This window comes from Schistocerca cancellata, chromosome 1, assembly GCF_023864275.1.
Source record: "Schistocerca cancellata isolate TAMUIC-IGC-003103 chromosome 1, iqSchCanc2.1, whole genome shotgun sequence".
NCBI lineage: Eukaryota > Metazoa > Arthropoda > Insecta > Orthoptera > Acrididae > Schistocerca > Schistocerca cancellata.
In genome coordinates, this window is record NC_064626.1 from 1,128,065,977 (window position 1) to 1,128,092,388 (window position 26,412).

At 39.7% G+C, this 26,412-nt stretch overlaps 1 protein-coding gene across 1 annotated transcript in view; it reads right to left on the reverse strand.

Moving 5' to 3' along the window:
- Positions 1–26,412, reverse strand: part of LOC126092573 (mannosyl-oligosaccharide alpha-1,2-mannosidase IA-like) — a 60,221-nt gene that overhangs the window by 7,211 nt on the left and 26,598 nt on the right. Inside the window, exons 4-8 of the mRNA XM_049908255.1 lie at positions 21,422–21,635; positions 11,025–11,249; positions 10,627–10,910; positions 3,499–3,615; positions 525–681 (exon numbers count right to left, since the gene is read on the reverse strand). Coding sequence (XP_049764212.1) covers positions 562–681; positions 3,499–3,615; positions 10,627–10,910; positions 11,025–11,249; positions 21,422–21,635 — 960 coding nt within the window. The 3' untranslated portion in view covers positions 525–561. The remainder of the gene's footprint in view (positions 1–524; positions 682–3,498; positions 3,616–10,626; positions 10,911–11,024; positions 11,250–21,421; positions 21,636–26,412) is intronic.

Genomic DNA, 26,412 nt, shown 5'->3' on the forward strand with positions numbered 1-26,412 from the left:
GTGTGCTCTGATGGAGAATGAACATTTGGTACCTGACTGCAGCTACAAAAAGGGCCTGGATGCTGTTAAACAGATATTCTATATAATGAGTGACAGTATTTCACATGTCACTGCTTGTCATGTAGATAAACTGAAATGAAATTACACTGTACAATGATAGTCTTAACATGTCCATAGTCTGTGGACATCAGTTTACAATAAAATCTGTGTGTTACCATCAGTGATACCATTTATAAAAGCACCTTAATGTGGCTGGTTTTACACACACACACACACACACACACACACACACACCAGTTTAAGTTATTTTCTCATTTACAGGTTATTTCATAATGACTTACCACCTCTTAGCTCACAAAAAATTCTGGCACAAAATTACCAAACAAAAAAAATGGAATAAATATGCTAGTAATTCAAAATAACAATACAGTCACAATCAGTAATTAAATGGCTATGACTAAAAATATAATAAAAATACAGAACTTTAAATTTATAAGAATCAGTAAGTGTAACTTTTTTGTTACCTGAAATAAATAAATTAGCATCCTAAAGATTCAGTCCTTATAATTGCTCTCTGTAGAGTGGGTTGACACCTTTTATTGGCAGTGGGTGAGCTTCTGTATTGTAGACCCACTCATTAAGAGAAATCAAACTGTCATCACTGAACAGCAAGTACAGGTACTGAAACAAAAACACATCACACTGACAACACCTGTGGCAATCATCATCTGGTGTAGTATCTTTTGTTGCAATTGACAGCAGTACACATTTGGAAGAAAATAAGGAACAGCTATGAACAACAGGTATTTCCTAACCAGTCTCTCAGTCTGTAAGGTAATGACAATGAATATAGAATGATCAGTGAAAAACAATAACAGTGAAATACACACAACAGGATACATAAGATTATAACAAAGGCAAATTTTTACTTAGCAAAGATAATGTTACCACATTTTTACACACAAATAGTTGCACTTACAATGAAACTTCTGAACAGAAAAATACTTGGATTGGAGAATGATAGTACCGGGTAGTGATGGCATCAAATTACTACAATGTCATTGTGCAATCTTCAGTATTGGAAAATGCATCAACAATTTGCTATTCTCAGTAGTTAAATATTATACTCCTAAGCTCTTCAGAAATGGCTAGACAGACAATACATCATGGACTCCTATGATGCCTGTAAAGATTCTGTGATAGTCTACCTTAAGCTCATGCAGTGACACACACTGTTTCCAAATACTGCATAGGGGAAGGGTAGGCTTCGGGTATGTCCGAAAGCAGTTTCCTTTTTTTTTTGGGGGGGGGGGGGGGGGGGGGGAGAGCTGGTGATTTTGTGGCAACAGACCGATATCTGTGACTCGCAGGCAAGTCTTCCATGTGGTGATTTAAAGGCTTTGACTTATTGCTGTTGTTGTAATAACATCTCTTCCTTTTGCTTATTAAATGGGCCCTTCAAATCTCTTCCCAAGGCACTTAATTTATGCAAAGGGCCAAACCGACATTATTTCATTAAACCTCAAACTTCTTTCTTCATGTAAACGTTTCTGCTGTTAGCTGGGAGTTCTACTTATAACTCAAAGATCAATATTTTTATTTTCTTTACTGGTTAAGATTAGGGCCCACACTTCATGACACTATTTTGGTCACAGCTGCAGGTGGTGTTTCCCCCCCCCCTCCCTCCCCCCGCCTGCAACTCAACAGGTTGCCTCCACAATGAATAACATTCTACCCTTTTCCTAATATTGTTGATATTCCTACCTGGAGTTTCCATTGTTTGATTCTGTTGATTTATAAATTAGTCATGCACTTCAACAGTTTCCATATCCATTGTTGATTGTAATTCCTAATTATACAATACTGCCAAAAACCTAGAGAGACAATAATCAAAACTTTTTTTGTAGAAATGTGGAAGTAGGTTTGTGTGAGAATGCAGCTGACAGCTCCCTACTTGGTTTGCATTATGCAGCATTGATAGTTCAGTCAGATGTGTGATTTTCTACCTCAAGCATGCAGAAAACCTGACAGTTATCAAGTGCCACTATGAAAAAAATGTACCTCTTGATTGAGTTTGCCTCTATTCTTTCCCACATAAGCTCTCGAAGCAAAATAACAGGAATTTTAGTGTTCTAAGCCCTATTAACAACATGGTCTTCACAACACTCTGATGATACACCATTCAGCCCTTTGTCATCACTGATGTACAGTTACAGGAAATGCTAGTAGCCGGTATATGCATAATCCCTCACTGTGGAGACAAGTGGAAAAAGGTGGCTACTACAGGTCTTCAGTTATTTGTGTGAGAGTACAGTCTATCATGCATTCTTTCAGTACTCTCAGTCAGAGTCTCTCAAACTCTTTGCATCACCTGTTCATGCCTCTTTCTCATCCATGATGTTTTACTATCACACAATGTTCAAATGCATACAATTTACACTGAAGGAACAGTCAGCTGTTTTATCAGTTTGGCCTTCACTTGGAGGATTCTTTTGACATGCTTCCTGATATACCTCCTTCCATTTTATTTTACAAAGCCTTACAAGTATATGTACAAGTATATAACTGAGTGACGTAGGTGACATAAAATGTGAAGAGGACCCATATATGTTCCTGTATAACATTCTGTACAGAAATACTGTATTTCAAATACTGAAAGGTCATTCCAACCACATCCTGGCCAACTCAATTAACTTTATGGTGATGCAGTCAGCACACCTTCTGCATGAAGCTGCCATAGCTTGTTCACAAGTTGTGATGCTGTTGATTTTTTTATTCTAGCAGTTTCTCAAATGGCCTCCCCAAAGATAAATACAGACACACAATTGGCAACAGTATCACCTTTCATCACTGTGACCTCTGACACTATACAATTATTGAATACAAGGTTCTTAACCCATCCAGCCCCTTCCCTGTTCCAATTCCAGCACTACACAACCGTTATTCACCACCACACCCAGTCTATTTATTTCTCTCCTTTTCCACTACTCCCCCCCCCCCCCCAACTTTCCCCTGACCTCCATCTAACCTGCAGCACTCCACTGCCCGCCACCCGCACCATACTATCCCTTCCCCTCCCCATCCCAGCTTCCTCCTTAACCTCACCCAGTTGACACTCCCATCATGCTCTGGTGCTGCTGCTCGTTATGTGGTTTCAGTTGTCTGAGACTGCAGTCGTGTGTGTGTGTGTGTGTGTGTGTGTGTGTGTGTGTGTGTGTATTTTTGACAAAGACCTTAATGTCTGAAAGCTTGAACTGTGAGAGTCTTTTTGTTGTGCCTATCTGCAACTCAGCGTCTCCGCTGTATGGCAAGTAGCAACTTTCCTTTTCAAAATATTGTTAAATTCCATCCTGGATTTTCCATTGTTTAAATCAGTATTTTGTATTTTCACAGCCTTGGAGAAATTAAGCACAAAGTAGCTACAAACTGAGGAATTACTATGAGCAAAATTTATAATAAGATCTCAAATTATGTATAATTTGTATAATTTTTAAGTACCTTCAATGTTTCTGCTAGGAAGAAGCTTTGCTGCACATCATCCTTTGGAGGATCATCAAGGTAAACATTTTTTAGGCCTGTATAGCCACCAGGAACTCTGCAGTGTTTCTCCAGTGCCTAAATAAAACAACAAAGACACAAAATTACAACAATAAACCACATAATGCATTTCTTTGATACAAAACAGCATTAACATCTGTACATGTGGTTGTTATTCTGGTGTCTTGTATTCGCAATATTCACTAATTATGACAATAACAGAAATTCGATTTTGGGATAAATTATTTGGAATCCATACAGAGTCATCACCGGGCAAGTCTGGTCAAAATGTTTAAAAACTAATTGCTGATAGAAAAAAAATCACTAAATTACAAACATGATCATAATACACGCACAATAGAAAAATCACAGTAAGGTGCAATATGTAACATTTATGGCTGGATCATTAGTGAGCAATACATTAATGATCAAGCCTCTTTTCAGCACTTTAGAAATTGTCTTACCATCAGTTGAAATGCAGGCAAACCAGGGTAACCCGACAGCTGCATTTTGTCAGAGAATGAAGAGCTCTGTTAGGCAATGGCGTACTGCATTTCACATTTCATTAGTGTCACTAGCTTAACATTTTCCTCACAGGGGTAACCGTCCTATATGAAGAATGGTAATGTGACTTCTAGAGCTATCCAGAAAGTGAAGTTATAAATTACAGAAAATATTCTTGAAGCACTATACAGTGCATAGCTATTCATAATGAAGTATATTTTAGGATTTTATTTCTTACTAACAAAACACAGATATACTCCAACATTGTATGTTTGTAGTAAACCGGGGACCTAGAAACGATGGAGAGGCTTCGTCCTGCCATAGCCCTCAGTGGTTCACAACCCCACAGCAGTCCACCCACCCCACTGCCGCCTCACACCGAACCCAGGGTTACCGTGCGGTTTGGCCCCCAGTTGATCCCCCCTCCCCCCTCCCTCTCCCATAATGTCTCATACCAGATGAGTGTAACCCCAAATGTTTGGTAGAATAATTATGGTGTAAATGTATATGTACATGGAAACTGTGATTGCACAGCAATTGCTGCTACGGTCTTAACTGAGGCGGAATAAGGGGAACCAGCCCACATTTGCCGAGGTAGATTGAAAACCGCCTGAAAAACCATCCACAGTCTGGTCGGCACACCGGACCTCGACTCTAATCCGCCAGACTGATTTGTGCCAGGGACCGGCACACCTTCCCGTTCGGGAAGCAGCACCTTAGACCGCACAACTAGCTGGGCAGGCACCTACTCCAACATTAATGAACAAAGAAAGTTTCAAAATTATACTTCATGTAGAATCTCCATGAAAGCTTCAGTGGTGATGTCACTTATCAGTATGAAAACAGCAACACCATTAAAAGAATGGTTAATTTCTGAATTGCAATTTGTAAATTTGAATTACTGATGTGCAACATGTATTCCACTGACAGTTCAACAGATTGAGCTGCATTTGAATCCCTGAGATACAAAAGGACACAATCCTCCTTAAAAAGCCCATCTAACATGTAACAGATGATTTTTAAACACAAGTGAGCTGCAAAATAGTGCAATTTTGAAGATTTAGCTCTAGGGAGACAAAATTTTCACTACTTCTCTTCACAAAAAAAAGGTAACAGTATCCATGGTGCAGGACAGTAGATGATGTACTTATTTGATGCTTTCAAGAGCACTACATTTATCAGTGCAAATAGGGACATAACTGGGGTTTACAGGACATCTACCAACAAAATAAAGTACCTTCAACCAGTCATCAGTGACCACTTTGAGAAAAAATGGAAAGATAGTTGAGTACATAAGTAACATTGTGACTGCATCAATAACAGCCAGCAACACAATGACCAAAGAATTGTTCTTTAAAACCCGTAAATCTCCCGTGTATGGGTCACACATGCCTGTCACAGTAAAGTAAAACTGATAGTAACAAAAGCAAGAGAGGTAATAAAATGAACACACAGAATACCTACTGCACAGAAGAGGTAGTTTCAGGCTGCTCTATATGGACACCTTTTGCATAATAGCAGTTACAGCAGGCCAATATTTAACACTGCTTTCCTGATAATTACTACTGCTGGTAATGAAAATCAAATCTTCATGCATATTTTACAGAAAAACAGTGACAAAAGCGACTTCTCTCCAAGCAATGTCAACAGGATTTTAGCTGTTTTGCATGTCTTGTCTTCAGTTATTCAAGATATTGTATCTCAAGAGGAAAAGCACACTTTTGCTGCAAGACACCCTCTCACCACCACCTACTCCAGTCCAGTCACATGCATCAGCTATCCCATCAAAGCCAGGGTTACCTTTGAAACCAGTCGTGTGATATACGAGCTATACTGTGCTGTGTTCCATCTACATGGGCATGACAACTAACAAGCTGTCTGTCAGCATGAATGGCCACTGCTCTCCATCAAATCTCCTGACTGCACCTGTCTGTCCTCCCCTCTCTCCACCCCCTCCTTGTCTACACCCACGAGCAGCACTGTACCGTCCCCCACTCCTACCCAATCTCTCCCCGCCCCAAATTGCTCCTTACCCCACCACCCAGATTGCTTCTCCTGTCATGTGCAGCTGCTCACAGTCTGCCTTCAACAGTCAGAGACAGTGTTTTTTGTGTGTGTGTGTGTGTGTGTGTGTGTGTGTGTGTGTGTGTGTGTGTTTGTGTGTGTGTGTTTGTGGTCGGGGGGGGGGGGGGGCTATTTCGTTTGACAGTCTTTCTGTTGTGCCTATCTGCAACTCACCATCTCTAATATGGTGAGTACTGTTCTATCCTTTTCACAGTATTGACATTATTCCACACCGTATTTTCAATTGTTTAATATTTACATAGCATTACTAGAAGACTTAGCAGCATTGCTCATTGCTAGGAAGTACTTTATCACTCATCACTCTCAAACAGAAGGTTCCATTATTGAAACATGTTAGTTTTAGTGACAAGAAAAATCCACGAACCGGAGGGATGTAATCTAAGAGGGACAAAATGTCAGCCACTTTCTCCTTTTCAGTGAGCCTGGGTTGTCATTTTAATCGAAGAGTAAGAAGTGAGCTTTGCCTCCCACATTTTCCAAAACTTACTTTGCATCATATGCCATGACATAACTTGTTACTGATGAATAAAAAAGATGGGTATGGCAAGTTTGGCGACAATCAGTGTCATTCAGCCTATTTCTTCTAGTGTATGGGCTACACCACTGGTCATCATTAAGAAGCAGACAGGTAAGCTTCACCTCTGCAGCAATTTCAGTGACACGATTCATGCACAGTCCATGATCTGTTGCCCCCTCCTTACGAGTTACTCCCAAAATTATCTGGCAGCCACTACTCTTCCACTTCTCCAAGACCGATTTGTTGGAAGTGTACCCCCAGCTCCCCCTGGATGAGGGCACTAGGCACCTTCTCATTGTCAGCACACCTTTTAGCCTATACCAACATCAACACTTGCCTTTGGCATGGCTAGTGCTCCCACAAGTTTTCAGTGTAATTCCCATAACGATATTATTGTTTCGGATTCGTCCACCAAAGACCACCTTAGCAAACTCCAATTGCTATTTTCTGTTTTGGAGTCTGTAGGTCTCAAGTGCAGTCTTCCAAACCTCAATTTTTTTAGCTAGGTTTTGAAGTTTCCTGCACAGAGGTCAAGACGTGTCATCACGTTGATGCAACTGCGGCTTTGTCATGGCTTTACTGGACACATCCACTGTTGCTCAGCCCCTGCACACATTTTTGTTAAAAATGTGCCTTTTTTTTGGTCCCCAGCTTGTGACCGAGCATTCACTACAAATGCCTCTGAGCACAATCTTGGTGTGGTTTTGGTGCACAAATGTGTGGACAATTCTAAATGACCCATTGCTTATGCTTCTAGGACTTTAACTCCTGCTCAGCAGTGGTACTCTCAGATTGAAAAGGAGGCTTTAGTAATTGTGTTTGCCCTTGAGAAATTTCACATCATCTTGTATGGTTCCAAGTTCATTTAATCATGGATCACATGCCATTTGTTGCTCTTTTTCTTCACCTTCCATGCCAGACAAGGCAGTGCATCGTTTGCTGCAGTGGGCTCTCTTCCTATCCTGTTATTATTATCAAATCCATTACCAGCCGATGGCACAACACATCAATGGTGATGCCGTATCTCGCCTTCCTCTCTTTTGTGCGGCCCAAATGTCCAGAAAAACCCTTAGGCCATGCCTTGGATCCGTAGTGTAATTAATTCTCCATCCAGCACCAACTTGTGTGTTTGACAGGGTTCTGTTTTTATCTATGAAGGACACTGCTCCCTGGGTTGTGATTCCCACTTTTTTACATCATAATGTACTGCAACTTTTGCTTGTCAGTCACTGGGGGACCTCTCACACTGAAGTTTGGCCTGTCAGCATCTGTATTGGCCAGGCTTAGATGGGGATGTTACATGGTTTATCACTCCTCGTATTCACCGTGTTTAGTAAAAGGCAGCTCCACGGGTACCTTTTTCCCCTGTTGTCGATGCAGCAGCAGCCGTGAGATGTCTACAAGTCTATTTTGCTGGGTCCTTCCTAAATCAGTATTGGGTCTTGTAGTGGACACCTATTCTGAGTCTCCCTACATGGCACATTGCCCATCCACATCTGTGGCAGCCAGTACTTCAGCCCCCTCTAAGCTTTTAGCAATTGAGGGTCTTCTGTATACCACAGGTACCGATGATGGCCCCCTGTTTGTTTCTCGATAATTTGCATCTTTTTGTCGGGTTAGTGCACAGCTCCCCCCCGTTTCATCCTCAATCTAATGGTGAGGCCAAACTCGTGGTTTGGACATTTAAAACTCCGAAGCGGAAGCACGTATTTGGCAGGACCCGTGAAGCTGCTTTAGACCGATTTTTGAGTTCGTACTTTTTCACTCTGGTGGGGGATAAGAGCCCTGTGGAACTGCTACGTAAAAGCCAACCACAGACCATCCTCTACATTTTGCGTCTGACACTGCATCCACTAACATTGCTGGCTCCACAACAGCTCCAACCAGGTGTGCGTGTCTGGGCTCACGGTTTCAGCTGCAGGCCGAAATGGGTTTCAGCTGTCATCGAGCATCACTGGGGCCGGCGCCCTCCTGATGGGCAGATATCCTGTTACTTTGACGAGCTGCGGCCACGCACTGTGGGGGAGCCCACTGCCTCTGCCACTACCGATACCTGTTCCTTATCACAGTCAGTCTCGTTCGTGCCGCAGCAGGGATCACTGCCCAGCAGATAGCTGTTTGGGATCCTTGCCCCTGCCCTCACTCAACTGCCATTGCTGGTGCAGCCATCGCTGCACCTAACACTGCAGCTGCCACCGCCACTGCCACTGCCTACACGTGCGGCGGTCATTTCTGACGCCTCTGACGACACCTCTGGCACCAACCACTGACCTTGACAAGGATATCACTATGGAGATGCCGTCCTCAGTCCTGCTCTATGGCCTCTCATGGGAGAGAGGGGGGGGGGGGGGGGCAGTGCACAATACTGCCCCCTCATCACTTCCACTCCTACTCGGCGGTGCCCGCCCACTACATGCTGCAGCAGCCACTGTCGTTGGGCAATGAAATTTTTATCTGCACCATCATTGGTGTTTTCTGTGACTAGTAATCTCAGTGTCTTGTGAGACCAGTGCTTTGTTTTTGTTCACAGTACCGGTGTTTTTTTGATACCAGTCTGCTTTTTCAGTACCAGAACAGCTTTTGGTGTACCATATATTTTTCCGTGCTTAGTGTTTTTATATAAGTAAAAGGGAGGAGTAATGTACCTTCACCATGTGATTTGAGAGATCGTACATCCATACAGTTCACAAGCCCACTTATAAAGGTCATCTAAGTCTGTCCCCTCGTGTGCTCTGGTGAGCCGCCAAAGAAACAGTATTATTTGAGTGATCACAAATGAGTGTTCATCAAGTTCTGTAATCTGTATTACTATTGTCCATTCAATGTGTTCAGTGCTACGTGCAACCTGTACTTCATTGTATCTTACATTGGCTCTAGAAAGTACTCTGTTCTATAAATCATGTTTGTTCTAGCTATAACACTATACAACAGTATAATATAATATAATATAATATAATATAATATAATATAATATAATATAATGTAATATAATATAATATAATGCGTATAATAAAGCCGAAGGTTAGAGATAACCTCAGAGGCAATGGAAGTGCTGAAAAACAATTACTATGAACTACAAAAACTCCAGACAAAATATGGTGACATTACCAAAGTAGAAAAAATTAAGTACCTATGGGATATCACTATGAAAAACAGTTTGGACAAAGAGCAATGAATAAGGAAACTTTAAACAGTCTACCAAACATAATTAATCTGCAACCAAGGTCAGCTGCTGCAGAACATCAGTGTATGCTGTTACGCAACAGTTCTAAAACCAGTAGTTTTGTATGCAGTCAAAACTTTGTTCCCTGGGCACATATGACCTGTCGTTTTTGCGCCCTAAAACAAAACAACAGAAATAAAACCTTGTTCCTGAGTGGTGGTCAACGATCTCTTGGAGAGCTGGAAAAAAAAGTGGTGCTACATCATTAGAGGACTATTGGAATTATTCAGTTATAAGAATGATGTTCATCAAAAGAAAGTCATAGACAGAAGTTTATAAAAAAGTAGAAAACTTCACAGGTACAATCCATAAAAGACTAGCACTATTTAATAGTTCAAAAACAAGCTGACTACAATCACATTTGATTTTTTTGACACAAAAACCAATACTGCAGGGTCCTGGTTCACAAGTACCATAGAAGATCTTCAAACATCTGCAGTTACGTCTGAAGACATTTCCGAGAGATATCTTCTCCACAAAAATGTAGTGACAAGTAGAATAAATTAAGAACAATCAAAAGTAAGATCCAGTCCCCCTGGAAGGAGGAGAGCAAACAAAGCCCCAAGAAAGAATTAAGTAATCTGGGGAGCAGGAGTGAGCAAAGCCCACAGAGTCAGCTCCTGTGAATCACCAATAATAATAATAATAATAATAATAATAATAATAATAATACAAACATAGCAACAACAAATGTTCTTCAATAATTTTCCACTAATAAAAAACTAAATTATGAGTACTGTAAAAGGTGAAATCTATATACCTGTACAGCTTCCCAGCCCCATTCCCTGTACTTCTGATCCTTAGTCAGTCGCCACATGATGAAGTATGATTCAATGACTTCTGGCCTCAAGATATAATACTTTTCATTACTCTTCAGTGCTTTTGCTTCAATAGCCTCAGTGAAGCGGAAAGCTTCCGGTCCGAGCTTCGCAGCAGTCCTGTCATACGACTCATGACAGGTTCTAGTAACACCCTCGGCAATTTCCATGTATCTTTCTGACATATCATTTTTAAGAGTGTGGGCAGCCAAACCAAACATACCACCTGTAACAGATAGTGGCACATTTAATTGCTTACATATGAGGGCAACAAAAATTAAAACAACTGCCAAGATCTGTCAAGAAAACATAGAAAGATGCACTACTTGGCAATACTGACCTGAGAAGCAACCAAGATGATCCATTTTGTGTTCCAAGCGATCAAATTTTAGGTCTGAGATATATGTAAGGCCACCAGGGGATACACGGACCATGTGCTGGATGATGGCATGCATAGCATCGTCATACATCTGGCGTGCCTCCTGGTCTTCACGGCCCGACTGCAGCCAAGCCTTCAGCAGATACTCATAAAAGCTGTCACCCAAGCCACCAATGGACATGTGATCTGCAATGGATGTTGTTTTTCCTATTTAGACCTATACATTATTCACACATGAATCACAGTTAAAATTCTTTACATTTTCCTAAGCACATCATTAAACACTTTACTAATGAATTGATCACTGAATCAAATCTTTACTATCACATTAAATGCCTCATACACTGAAAGACTGTGACATAGGTGCAAGATTCTTCACACACCAATGAAACTAATCTAAGGTTGTAATGTATATGGTTGACCTACGAAGGTTTCTGGGGCATATCAATATAGTATCATCATCCTGGGTTTCTTGCCGTATAAGATTGAACTGTCTGTGTGACATTTTGGAAAGGCCACTTCTCTTCCCATTTTCTGACAAAGTGCCAGTCCACCTCATTATATAATATCTGCAGATGGCATTTAATTCTCACAAAGGCCACTCCACAACAGTTTAATAGCACCCTGGTCAACTGTTTATGCAGCTGGCAACTCACTTCCACCATCCACTTCTACTCTACTCATGTGGTCTGCCACAGGCAAATTTCTTACCTCAATTAACAAGATTCATCGGTACTCCATGGTCAGTGCACTTTTATTTTCCTGCCCAAGTCTGTTGTTGCCTTTATGTTCCGTGCAATGTTGGGGTACATACCAATGTGTTTGTCTGATGGATGATCTCCCACATTTGTACGAAATGTAATAGACCCTATGTGTACAAAATCTGTGATTATCTTCCACACTATCCCACAAGCTTCTTATTTTCATGGTGGTAGAAATATGGGGCTTAATATCTTTCTCAGAAAGAGCTTGACTGGTTCTCGCAGAAGCTGCAAAAACATAAAGCACAAACACAATCTTCTGTTCTCTTGCATTGTTTCCTCTTTCTTTGTTCTTGTTGTTGCACCTGTGTGCCCTGGTGTCTTCTTAAGTACAGGTACTTCATTTCTGTAGCTGTTGGAAGCAGAAGTGCTTTCAAGTGATCTAGCTCCATTGGTAGGTTGCTCTCATTACGTGGTCTTTGCTCTATGTATCTGCCTTGTCAGAGAGGAGTATTCCCAGTCCTTTATGATGCCAGTTAGTCACTGGAAGGTACAGGTCCATGCGCGTCAGTTTCCTCTATGTCCCAGAGCATGCAGGTTTCTCCTGCATGTGAACATCAAGAAATGGGAGACAGTTCTCCTCAAACTCTATGATAAATTTAATGTATTGATGAATCTTATTGAGGTGGTCAAGGAATTAATTTATGGAGTCCCTCCCATATTGCCAATTCATGAATGTGTTTTTGATGTATATGTAGCAATGCTTAGGTGGCTGATGCACTGTCTGTGGGGCAATCTCTTCAAATTTTCGATCAGTTATCATGACCAACTTTTACTCAGAAGTAGTTTACTTGAGCTGCTGCCATTCACACCATAAGCACAATATATAACAAATATATGAAAGTCGAACAGTGAAAAGTCCAGAGTTTATGGTGGATGCAGGAGCACCTCTCACCCAAATTTGGAGATTTTTCTTATGAACAGGAGCAGCAGCATGGGGGTGAGCATAGTAATGAAGCAGTTTGACACCGACAATATTAATGCTGTGGTGTTTGTCATGAAGGGCACAACACAACTTAACTAAAGTTTTAATGTAGGCTGCAGCAGTGATAGTGATCCCATGTTCAGTAAGTCTGCCAACAACACACCATGAATATCCCAGAACACTGTCACAACCACTTTCCTAGCAGACAATCACTTTGAATCTCTTTTGTAGTGGGGAACCAGCATGTTTCCACTCCATAGAGGTCTGCTTGGCTTCAGGCATGCATTGGTAGCCCCCAACTCATCAGTAATGATGATTCCTTTCAGAAAGTGATGCTGTTCTGTGGAATAATTCGTTAAGTGATCCAAGCTTGGCATCATTTGCTCGTCATAGTGGTTTGTCTGTCAGGTTCTTCAGCACCCGGCAAGCACGAACTTCACAAAATTTCAACGTGTCATGAACAATATTGTACACTGCACCATAGGAAATGATGAACTACTGTGATAAGTTTTGCAGTTGCACACACCAGTTGTTCAAAATTGCTACTTCAATGGCTCCGAGATCCTGCAGGGTTGCAGCTGTTACCGGTCACCTGGAGAGTGGCGAATCACTAAGGTTCACAGGGCCATCTTGGAGATATTCCTGTAGTCCATATACACACCACACATGCCCCTGTGAATTTCACTTTTTTTATGCCATTTGGCTCACAAACGTCAAAGTATGTTTTGCTCCTCTTCACAAATTGATGACAGTAACATGTATGTCAAGTTTGTTTCATAGTTCAGGCTTCCCTTATTAGAGCTGCAAATGAAAATAAAATACCCTCTGTGGCACAAACTTAAAACTATATCATCATGAAATTTCAACATTTTAGCTGTAATACTGGGGGTGGCATGCCTCAACGATACAGATACAGATAGCCGTACCATAGGTGCAACCACAACGGAGGGGTATCTGTTGAGAGGCCAGACAAACGTGTGGTTCCTGAAGAGGGGCAGCAGCCTTTTCAGTAGTTGCAGGGGCAACAGTCTGGATGATTGACTGATCTGGCCTTGTAACACTAACCAAAATGGCCTTGCTGTGCTGGTACTGCGAACGGCTGAAAGCAAGGGAAACTACGGCCGTAATTTTTCCCGAGGGTATGCAGCTTTACTGTATGGTTAAATGATGATGGCGTCCTCTTGGGTAAAATATTCCGGAGGTAAAATAGTCCCCCATTCGGATCTCCGGGCGGGGACTACTCAGGAGGACGTCGTTATCAGGAGAAAGAAAACTGGCATTCTACGGATCGGAGCGTGGAATGTCAGATCCCTTAATCGGGCAGGTAGGTTAGAAAATTTAAAAAGGGAAATGGATAGGTTAAAGTTAGATATAGTGGGAATTAGTGAAGTTCGGTGGCAGGAGGAACAAGACTTCTGGTCAGGTGAATACAGGGTTATAAATACAAAATCAAATAAGGGTAATTCAGGAGTAGGCTTAAATAATGAATAAAAAAATAGGAGTGCGGGTAAGCTACTACAAACAGCATAGTGAACGTATTATGGTGGCCAAGATAGACACGAAGCCCATGCCTCCTACAGCAGTACAAGTTTATATGCCAACTAGCTCTGCAGATGACGAAGAAATTGAAGAAATGTATGATGAGCTAAAAGAAATTATTCAGGTAGTGAAGGGAGACGAAAATTTAATAGTTGTGGGTGACTGGAATTCGACAGTAGGAAAAGGGAGAGAAGGAAACATAGTAGGTGAATATGGATTGGGGCTAAGAAATGAAAGAGGAAGCCGTCTGGTAGAGTTTTGCACAGAACATAACTTAATCATAGCTAACACTTGGTACAAGAATAATAAAAGAAGGTTGTATATTTGGAAGAACCCTGGAGATACTAAAAGGTATCAGATAGATTATATAATGGTAAGACAGAGATTTAGGAACCAGGTTTTAAATTGTAGGACATTTCCAGGGGCAGATGTGGACTCTGACCACAATCTATTGGTTATGAACTGTAGATTAAAACTGAAGAAATTGCAAAAACGTGGGAATTTAAGGAGATGGGACCTGGATAAACTGAGTAAACCAGAGGTTGTACAGAGTTTCAGGCAGAGCATAAGGGAACAATCGACAGGAATGGGGGAAAGAAATACAGTAGAAGATGAATGGGTAGCTCTGAGGGACGAAGTAGTGAAGGCAGCAGCGGATCAAGTAGGTAAAAAGACGAGGGCTAGTAGAAATCCTTGGGTAACAGAAGAAATATTGAATTTAACTGATGAAAGGAGAAAATATAAAAATGCAGTAAATGAAGCAGGCAAAAAGGAATACAAACGTCTCAAAAATGAGATCGACAGGAAGTGCAAAATGGCTAAGCAGGCATGGCTAGAGGACAAATGTAAGGATGTAGAGGCTTATCTCACTAGGGGTAAGATAGATACAGCCTACAGGAAAATTAAAGAGACCTTTGGAGAAAAGAGAGCCACTTGTTTGAATATCAAGAGCTCAGATGGAAACCCAGTTCTAAGCAAAGAAGGGAAAGCAGAAAGGTGGAAGGAGTATATAGAGGGTTTATACAAGGGCGATGTACTTGAGGACAATATTATGGAAATGGAAGAGGACGTAGATGAAGATGAAACGGGAGATACGATACTGCGTGAAGAGTTTGACAGAGCACTGAAAGACCCGAGTCGAAACAAGGCCCCGAGAGTAGACAACATTCCATTAGAACTACTGACGGCCTTGGAAGAGCCAGTCCTGACAAAACTCTACCATCTGGTCAGCAAGATGTACGAGACAGGTGAAATACCCTCAGACTTCAAGAAGAATATAATAATTCCAATCCCAAAGAAAGCAGGTGTTGACAGATGTGAAAATTACAGAGCTACCTGTTTAATAAGTCACAGCTGCAAAATACTAACGCGAATTATTTACAGACGAATGGAAAAACTGGTAGAAGCCGACCTCGGGAAAGATCAGTTTGGATTCCGAAGAAATGTTGGAACACGTGAGGCAATACTGACCTTACGACTTATTTTAGAAGAAAGATTAAGGAAAGGGAAACCTATGTTTTTATCATTTGTAGACTTAGAGAAAGCTTTTGACAATGTTGACTGGAATACTCTCTTTCAAATTCTAAAGGTGGCAGGGGTAAAATACATGGAGCGAAAGGCTATTTACAATTTGTACAGAAATCAGATGGCAGTTATAAGAGTCGAGGGACATGAAAGGGAAGCAGTGGTTGGGAAGGGAGTGAGACAGGGTTGTAGCCTCTCCCCGATGTTATTCAATCTGTATATTGAGCAAGCAGTAAATGAAACAAAAGAAAAATTCGGAGTAGGTATTAAAATCCAGGGAGAAGAAATAAAAACTTTGAGGTTCGCCGATGACATTGTAATTCTGTCAGAGACAGCAAAGGACTTAGAAGAGCAGCTGAACGGAATGGATGGTATCTTGAAGGGGGGATATAAGATGAACATCAACAAAAGCAAAACGAGGATAATGGAATGTAGTCGAATTAAGTCAGGCGATGCTGAGGGAATTAGATTAGGAAATGAGACATTTAAAGTAGTAAAGGAGTTTTGCTATTTGGGGAGCAAAATAACTGATGATGGTCGAAGTAGAGAGGATATAAAATGTAGACTGGCAATGGCAAGGAAAGCGTTTCTGAAGAAGAGAAACTTGTTAACATCGAGTATAGATTTAAGTGTCAGGAAGTCGTTTCTGAAAGTATTTGTATGGAGTGTAGCCATGTATGGAAGTGAAACATGGACAATAAAAAGTTTGGACAAGAAGAGATTAGAAGCTTTCGAAATGTGGTGCTACAGAAGAATGTTAAAGATTAGGTGGGTAGATCACGTAACTAAAGAGGAGGTATTGAATAGGATTGGGGAGAAGAGAAGTCTGTGGCACAACTTGACTAGAAGAAGGGATTGGTTGGTAGGACATATCCTGAGGTGTCAAGGGATCACAAATTTAGCATTGGAGGGCAGCGTGGAGGGTAAAAATCGTAGAGGGAGACCAAGAGATGAATACACTAAGCAGATTCAGAAGGATGTAGGTTGCAGTAGGTACTGGGAGATGAAGGAGCTTGCACAGGATAGAGTAGCATGGAGAGCTGCATCAAACCAGTCTCAGGACTGAAGACCACAACAACAACAACAACAACAACAACTGGGGGTGAAAAAAATTATTGTGCATTTTGATCCTCCCTCGTATATAGGCAATTAATCTATCCCAGCAATCAAGAATCTCAAAAATTTTTGCCTGTTATCAACACTGACACTGGTAAGACGTCAGTCCCAGAAATTCCAAGACTTTTGAGGAAGTTTTAATTTTAAGTCTGAAGTAGGATAAGAAGTGGGGCAAAAGAGAAAAATAGAAATCAATACTTTTTTTGTTTGTATAATTACAAATTAATACTTTTAGGATTTTTTTCCCTTTACTTGTTCTGTTAAAACTTGTTTCCTACCAAAATTTCACAATTCCAGCTCAACAGGAAATACCCTACACGCTTTAATGAGTAAGTTTGCAACTATCAAAATTTGTGACATAAATGGCCATATCTGTTGACTGCACTAACTTAGAAGTTTAACTGCTTTACAACACCACGAGATCACAAACCTTAGTATGTGACATAAATTTAAAGTAGATGTGCCTACTTATTCCTGAGGAAAAGTATTTTTAACAGTCAGCCAGACAACTAAGGTACAGAATCCTAAAAATTGTGAATGTGTTAAAAATACTGTATATGCACACTGCATTTTCACTATGTTCCTTCATTCCTCGAATTATTTATCATATCAAAGAAAGAATTAAAATGCCACACAACAGCAAGAATTTTCAGATAGTTTATAATGTGCTGCATATTCATGTTCTTATGTGGAACAACAGTTGCTAGAAACAGCAATTGCTCAGATTCATCATAGTAGCGAAACAAACCAGCTGACTTTTAATTCATTCCAGAGATAACCTTTTGCAATAATTTACAAATTATTTTTCACTATTTGCCATGTGCCACTAGATAAAACAATCAACTATAATATCTGCTATTTTTCCTGATGAATACATATGCGCATTATAATTGGGGGTGTCTGAAAAAGTGCAGTTTACTAAAAAGTGTATTATGCAAATGTCTATTTGCATGATACACTTTTGAATGTTGTTCACTTCTCCAGATTTTTTATGAAGTTCAAATGGCTGGATAGAATTCTAAAAAGGTGAGTCTCACCTCTTCCCCCTTCCATTCCCAGGTTATCAAATACACAATATATTTACATACTGTATTCTGCAAGGAAACTGATAAAATTAGACAAATTAGGGTGCATGCATATGTGTATGAGTAACTGCTTCAGAGTAGTAAGAGGCAGGATAAGTGGGTCTGTATTAGTTCAAGTTACATTGTGCAACACACCTTACTGTAGCTTATGTAAAAAATGTGGGATTAATGTCTATTTTCAAATACTGATTTTTATTCAACAATGAAAAGGGAAGTTGCTACTCATTATGTAGCGGAGATGCTGGGTTGCAGATAAGCACAACAAAAAGACTGTCACAGTATAAGCAACAAGACTCTTGTTGAAAATAGATGAGTATCTGTTTATATGGGCCAAAGTGGGGAACAATAATTGTAAAATAAAGCCAAAGTGGGCTCTGGCAAGGCCACACACACACACACACACACACACACACACACACACACACACACACACACACAGACTGGAGTCTCTGGCACCTGAAGCGACACTTACTTGAGTGTGGCTTCAGCTGCCAGAGGTGAGTACCATCTTTCCTTTTTATAATATTGTTATATTCCATCCTGGATTTTCCACTTTCCAATTTTCATTCAGCAGTCTCTCATTTTTCCTGGATTATTATGAGGAAATTTTGGAATCTTTATTTCAATAATGCTGCAGCCTACTCCTTTCCAAGTGACTCTAGTTGAAGTATTGGGATCATTGCTTGTCACATATTTTGTTGTTTCTTTTCTCCTTGATTTCTCTCTCTCTTAGACAATGTGTGTGTGTGTGTGTGTGTGTGTGTGTGTGTGTGTGTGTGTGTGTGTGTGTCTGTGGCACTATCCGCAATAAAAATTTCACAACCATTATATTTGAAAAATCTGTATCACATAAAACAACAAATGCCTCTTAATTTATCTTACATATTCCTTACATTACAGTAAATTTTTTATTTTAACAGTATCATAACACATCAGAGTATGTTAAGACTTTCCACTTCAAATCTTCTAAATGAATATAAATATTTTGCATAAACATTTTTCTATCAATAAAAATATTTTAGTTTTGCATTAAATCATTCCTCTTATATGTAACTGTGTTTTTGGCAGCTTGATAAACCTATCAAACTACCATTATATGGCTTCAACATGTAATTTATTTTTTTCTTTTATTATCTGTTGAAAGTAGTTGTATTCTGTCATGGTATTGTGATTATGTACAGCACTGCATTTATTTTCCTCAGTTTGCTGACACACAAAACCTGACTCAAAAAGATGCAAAGAATACATTGATAACTATTATTGCTGCACAAATGCTTCATGACAAATTTCTCTATAGCCTTCTCCATGTATTAGTTCCTTTTATTCTTTTCTGTAACACTAATATTTTGTTTAAGTGTAAAGCTGCTACATAATCACACAATTCAGACCCATAGTTAGAAAAAGAATAAACTGTACCACAACAAACAATTCTTAACTTTGCTTAGATACATACTTTAACAGTCAGTTATTGAGAGAGACGCTACTATTTATTTTCACATATACAATTAATGTAGTTTACACAGTAACAGCATTCATTCACAGACAAACTATGAAATTTCCAGGCACCAATTTCTCTTACTATAATAGAACACGTATTGTTTATACTAGTGGAGTGGAACTAATTGTTTCACTTTTAATAACTAAGATTTAATGATATTCCCATTGACCACCTGATCATTGAAATATTTAGTCATTTCAGTTACACATAAGTAGTAGAAGATTCCAGAGCTTTTCATATTCTGCAATATAATACAAGGACAAATCACATATAAATGGGGTTTTATTTTTTATTTAAATTCATTTATTGAAAAACTCAAGGCATTGAAAAACTCAAGGCAGTTATAATTTATTTTTCCACATAGTCTCCCGCTTTGGAAATGCATTTGTTCCAGCGAATGGTCAGTTTTTTGATGCCCTCATCATAAAAAGAACTGGGTTGCGCATGGAGTCTCCCACACTCTCATCTTCAACTCGTCGCTCTACTAGAGCTTCTTTAAGTGGTCCGAATAAATGTAAATCGCAGGGCGATAAGTCCGGGCTGTAAGGAGGCTGATCAAGTGTAGTCCAGTACATTTCCTATAGCTTGGAGACAGTATGGGGTTGCACATTGTCGTGGGGGGGATGACCTGTTGAATCTATTGGTCTCGTCTTTTGTAGTGCTATGCAATTCTCACCTTGTTCAACAGTTCGCCGTAGTAAGCAGCACTGATTGTGCGTTGCTCATGCAAAAAATCAATCAGCAAAATGCCTCACTGATAAAAAAAAAAAAAAAAAAAAAAAAAAAAAAAAAAAAAAAAAAAAAAAACCGTTGAAAGAACCTTTCCAGCTGACAGTTGAGTCTTGGCTTTCACTGGTGCTGCCTCCCCTTTTCTCCACCACTCCTTACTGACTTGTTTGGGTTCTGGAATGTAGTGGTGAACCCATGTTTCATCGCAGGTGACAATCCGACTCAAAAATCCATCACCTTCTTCTGCAAACCTTGCTGTAAGCCTCCGACAGATCTCCAAACGTCTCAACTTCAGATTTTCGGCCAAAAGTTTAGGGACCCATCTGGAACTCACTTTACAGAATTGTAGGTCAATTGTGATGATTGCTTGACAGCTCCCATAACTGATTCCCACTTTTTTGTGCAATTTCTGATACTCTCACCTGTCGATCATCGTCAATAATGTCTTTAACCGCATGAATGTTTTTGTCTGTAATGCCGGTCCGAGGATGACGATTGTGTTGCTGATTTTCCACTGTTCTTGTCCTTCCTTGAACTTAAATTTCTGCCACTGTAACTCCTTCGCGAGCAAGAAATTTGATAATTATGAATTGCATAATGGAGGGGTGCACCTGTTGCTCAGACATCGTGAGCAATACTGACAAAATGGCAGGAAGTATCTAACAACATGCTCTTCTCACTTCTAACTGTCCTGCTTAAGCATTGCAGAAGTGTGGGGTCAGTCCTACCAACTTTTGATGTTCAGGAACAAAAATTTCATTTATATTTGATCCCCCCTCGTAATAGTGAGTTGTCTTCTGTATAGCTTACTGTGCAGGAATTAAGGGGTTGCGACATATTGTTAATATACATGAGAAAGAGGAAAATCAAAAGAATTGAGCCCAGATGTACAACCTGTCTAACTTTTTCACTGGTGGCTTGAAAATTTATTGCCTTGTCAGGTTTGTATTTTGCGTATAATTCATCAGGCACGTAGCTAGAAGGTGGACAGGTGAATGATGTTTATAGAATGACTCCACAGAAATAATATACAACATTCACAACTTCACAGCCATTGTTATTGCAATCGTCATCAGAGATAAGTCTAACTCATTGTTGTGTAACTAGTACAAAGGCATCAGTATAAGGGAAATGGTAGATTACAATAGTAACATGAATCTAAAAATGAATGATATACTCACGTTGTCCCCATTTGCCAGTCTTGGGATTGAAGTAGTTTGGATACAGCCCCTTTGGCTTCTCCATAGCCTGGATGACCCTGCGTATGTGGTCCACCTTCATGCGGAACACAGGATTGCCCGTCACATCTGACAGGTATGAGAACTCTAGGTGCAGGGTACCGAACTCTGACAGGATGCTGCAGCCACCACTGGCCCACCCATAGTTCTTGCTTGCCTGTAAGACAGGTTTTTTTCCATTTGATATATTTCTCTCTGTATGTAACATAAGTTCCTAGACAGGAAGTATGACACAGTGTGACTAAATAAGTTGTGGCAGAGCATGAGCAATAATAGTGTCTTAATATCCTACATTAATGCACTTACAGCCTTATATTGTGGATGCACCAGCTCAGTGAAAATGGGTTATGTATTATCAGAGGAATTTAAAATTAGTAATAGATTTAACAGGTTTGTTCGTTGGCTGCTCTGTTGCTTAAAATTTATGTGGAAGAAGTATTCAAGGCATGAGAACTAAATGTAGCAATATGGGAACGTCAGTGTGAGATGATAACTACACACTCTCCTAGAATTGTTGAAGAAGGTGGTGAAACTGTTCAAAGAATCTCAAAAGTGCAGTTTCAAAATAAATACAAAGAAAACTGAGAGTATGTTAATGAGTAGTGACTAGCAGCAGCATGCTGTGAATTTACTATTAAGTTTTATTCTTTTAAATATCTAGGTGTAACTATATCTTCAAATGGAAAGGGTCTAAAAGATATTAAAAATATCATTGGGCAAGGATGAAGTGTTATTTGATAATTAAACTCGATCCGTTCGAGAAGTAAGCTCATACATTACACTAAAATTGTTTAAAGCATATGTGTATATGAGGTCATAAAGTCAAGGAAATAAGTAACAGACAAGATGACCAAATTCTATCCATAGAAATACCTTGCTGGAGGTGAAGTGCTCAAAATGTCAAGATTATACCGTATTAGTAATGAATAAATCAGAATAATTATGGAAATGGAAATAATGAACACTATTGAAACAATGGAAAATCCAGGATTGAATGTAAAAGTGTTATGAAAAGGATAGTTGCTACTCACCATATAGCGGAGATGCTGAGTCACAGATAGACGCAACAAAAAGACTGTCAGAAAATGAGCTTTCAGCCAACAAGGCCCTTGTCAAAAACAGACAAAACACGCATGCATGCACACACACACGTAACTCACACTCACACACAACCACTGTCTCTAGCTGCTGAAGCCAGACTACAAGCAGCAGTGCATGATGGGAGAGGCAATTCGGTGGTGGTAAGGAGGAGGCTGGGGCAGGGAGGGGGAGGGATAGCAGGATAGAGGTGGGGAAGGGTAAAGTGTTGCTAGTGGGAGTGTGTAGGAATGATGTGGAGAGAGGGTAGAGCAGTCAAGAGGTTAGATGGAGGACGGTGGAGAAAGGAGAGGTAGCAGAAAAGGAACAAAGTAAGGAGACAGGATCCACTGGTGGAACAGAGGACTGTGTAATGCTGAAATGGGAACAGGTAAGGGGCTGGATTGTGTAATAAAACTGGTTATATAGAGACAAATGTCCTACCCGTTCTTGGATCATATGAAATGACTGATTCCCAAGTTGAAGACTCAAAAACCAAAAATCTACCACCATATAGCAATACAAAAATGTATGAACATCAACATATAAACACATTCAATGTAGTTACAATGATGATTATGGGCTTCTTAAAAAGAAAAGCAATGATAAACAATTATTTGTACTTTATTTTTGAAATGTATGTTTCAAGGACAATTTGGCACAAATAGATCGATATATGATAGTATTTTCTGTGCTACTTGTTAGATGTAAATCTTTGTCTTTGGGCAGTTAGCAGTATGAGTTTGAAGTGGAGTACAAGTTGTGTGTGTTGTGTTAGCATTGTGGTTGATGTTGATTTGTACTGTAAAGTGAAATGACTGAAAATATGTGTGTTCAACACCCGGAAGTCCATCAGTGTTCATATTATTTAACAAAATTAAGCCAAGCATCCTCTAGACCAGTATAAAAATTAACATTTCAGAATGGACTATGATCATACAACTGACAACAAAGAAGAAGAATACAAGATGAGCATTATGAAAACTGTTTATTCAAACTCTATCACTGCTACCTCTCTCTGCAGTGTGTCACTATCACAGCAAGCCAAGTGCTCTGAAAATGTGACCAACTGCACATATTATTACCTTATTTCAAAATTAATAAATCAGTTTTAGGCTAAAGAGGGTGGTGATGGTCAGAATATGATGGCATCGTCCAGGATTTTCTGAAAGTGAAATGTGAATACTGTGTTGGGCTATTTTTCTTGTTGCAGATTAAAAGTATATATACTGTGAAAATTGTGTGTGAATGATTGGATAATATGAACCACAACTATGAAACAAAAACAATAGCACCAAAAGTAGTTCACAAACAAGAACAATAAAAAGCATGAAAAATAAAAAGTGAGTTGAACAAGTAACAACATCGACATACAACAACAAAGTTAAGTAATGGAATTTTTTTCTTTATTTTCTCCTTTTTTTGGTGAAGTGTTTTGTTGACTAATCATTAACAATGACAGTCATTGTAAAGAATCTGAAACGGTGGGGAAAAATACAGAATGGGAGACAAGTAGTGCTGTGAAACAAGAATAGGAAAGTTTAATTGATGAAGGAGTACAACATGAAAAACATACTGATGAATCATGTGAGTTATTAAAAGAGATGATGATAATTATGTAAGTACTATGTTGGCACTGTTAATGAAAGTGAGTAATGATAACAAGGGTCAATTAACAAAAAGGAGTGATGAGCAGTTTGCAAAAATTAATGGACAAAGTGAAAATCAGAAACAAGAAAGTAAGGACCACTTCACAAAACTCGGTCATTCATTCAATAGGAGCATTATTTGATTGTATTGGTAAAAATACAGCTCAAATAAATGATTTCAGTCAAAAAATTGAGAGGTTAGATGGTCGAGTAGAGTCTGTTGAGTCCAAAATGAAAGAAATTGAACTTAAATTTAACACTGAAGTCAAAACTGAAGATGAGATGACTGAAGATGGGGAAAAAACAAAATTGCTTTCAATAAAGTGCCCGAGGAAGTAAGAACTATTGACAAAAAAATGCAAATAGCCAGTTTCGACTTTGGAAACTAATGTCTATATCAAATTGACACTTGAAAGCAGTTTTGTTGCACAGGTGAAGAGTCTAGGTAATAAATGCATAGAAAATGTAAAATTAATTAACAACAAAACCAGCATCCTAGAAAGTAGTGTGTCTGTCCTGTGTAAAAAAGGTTGAAGAATTGTCCTGTGACGTAGTTAATAGAAATTTTATAATCAATGTTAGCACCGTGTTCTGCAACATTCCATTGAAAAACTTTTCAGGTGAAAGTAGTTTATATCCTGTAGATTTTCTGCAGCACTGCAGAGATAATTTTGTGTCTAATATGACTGATATTATGAAAATTAAGTTTGTCAAGAAGTTTCTTGAAAGTGAGGCATTAAGTTGGGCTAATCAGTATACTAATAATGACACAACCAATACAGATTTCGAGAAAGGAATTTAGATAGATTTTGGTCAGAAACAGAACAAGCTATAATAAAAAGTGAATTTCTCAATGGACCAAATCACAGGGAAGGGCATATTAGCATGAAACAGTTTTGAAAAAATCAGTTTGAAAAATTAGCTCATTTGAGCAAACTTTTTGATGAACTCAACTCATATTGATGCTTTAAAAGGAGGTTACCTGCTGGGGTACAGAGGGACCTAGTCTATGGGCCAGATGACACAACAGACCAGTTTTTGAAATATGTAGATAAATTAGATAGAGTTTTGGAAACAACAGGGAAATACAACCACAATAGGCACACACATTTTGAAAGATTGGCAAAGTAATAGCCACAACAGGAGGGAACACAGTAACCACAATGGTAACCATTATCATCAAAAGGAACATAATAGAGCAAATGGTAACAATTTCATTCTGGAATGCAACACGGTAACAGTTGCAACAACAAGAACAACAACAACAACAACAGTCTCCCTCAATATGGACATCTCATGCAGGTCTGGGTGAGTGACAACCACATTCCCCAGATTTAAGTACATTAGACTTGTAGAGATCTGTGCGAACATGTGAAGACAACTGTGTATGTATTGAAGACAAGAAACCTCACATACATCAGAGGGAATATTCTTGAGGAACTGGACATAAGACGCCAAAAGGTCATGGGGATAATGAAAAGTCTGGTCCTCATAAGAGATCAATCCTAATCTGATAACTGAGCACCGTCGAAGGGGGAGTGCACAAGAAAACACAGTGAGTACAGTCCAGAGGAGAAAGATAGAGACCTTGGCAGAAGGAAGCAAGGGGCATTCCAACTGGAAATCCCATCAGAGGGCAGGTATCTCAAGGATGACACCCATCATGTGCAAATAGAATGGGATACGTGGGATGTTCATGGAACTGTTGAATGGCGTTTACATACGAGACAAAGAGCTGGTACCATCAAATCTGAAGAGGGAAGATCCCTGCTTTGGTGAGGAGACTGTCTACGGCAGTAGTCCAAAAGACATCAGTGGCCAGATACATGCCACGATGGTGGGCTGTGTGTAACAGTTCCAAAGCTGATGGAGCCACTGTGCCATAAACCTGACAACCACAGTCTGGTCAGGACAAAACCAGGGCCCAGTCAATGTGGATAGGAGTAGCGCAATCCACACCCCAAGATGCATGGTCAAGGAAGCAGAGAGCCTGATGTAGCTTGTCTTCAGGTGACGAATATGGAGCAGCCAAGTCAGCTTCTTATCAAAAAGTAGGACCAAGAAATAGAACTGTGCTACAATGTCCAGGTTCTGGGTTCCTAAGTAGAGTTATGGGTAAGAATGGACAGTGGTGCAATGGCAAAAGTGGATGACCCACGTTTTTGTAGGAGACAACTGGAAACCATGGGAAAGGGCCCATGCAGAGGC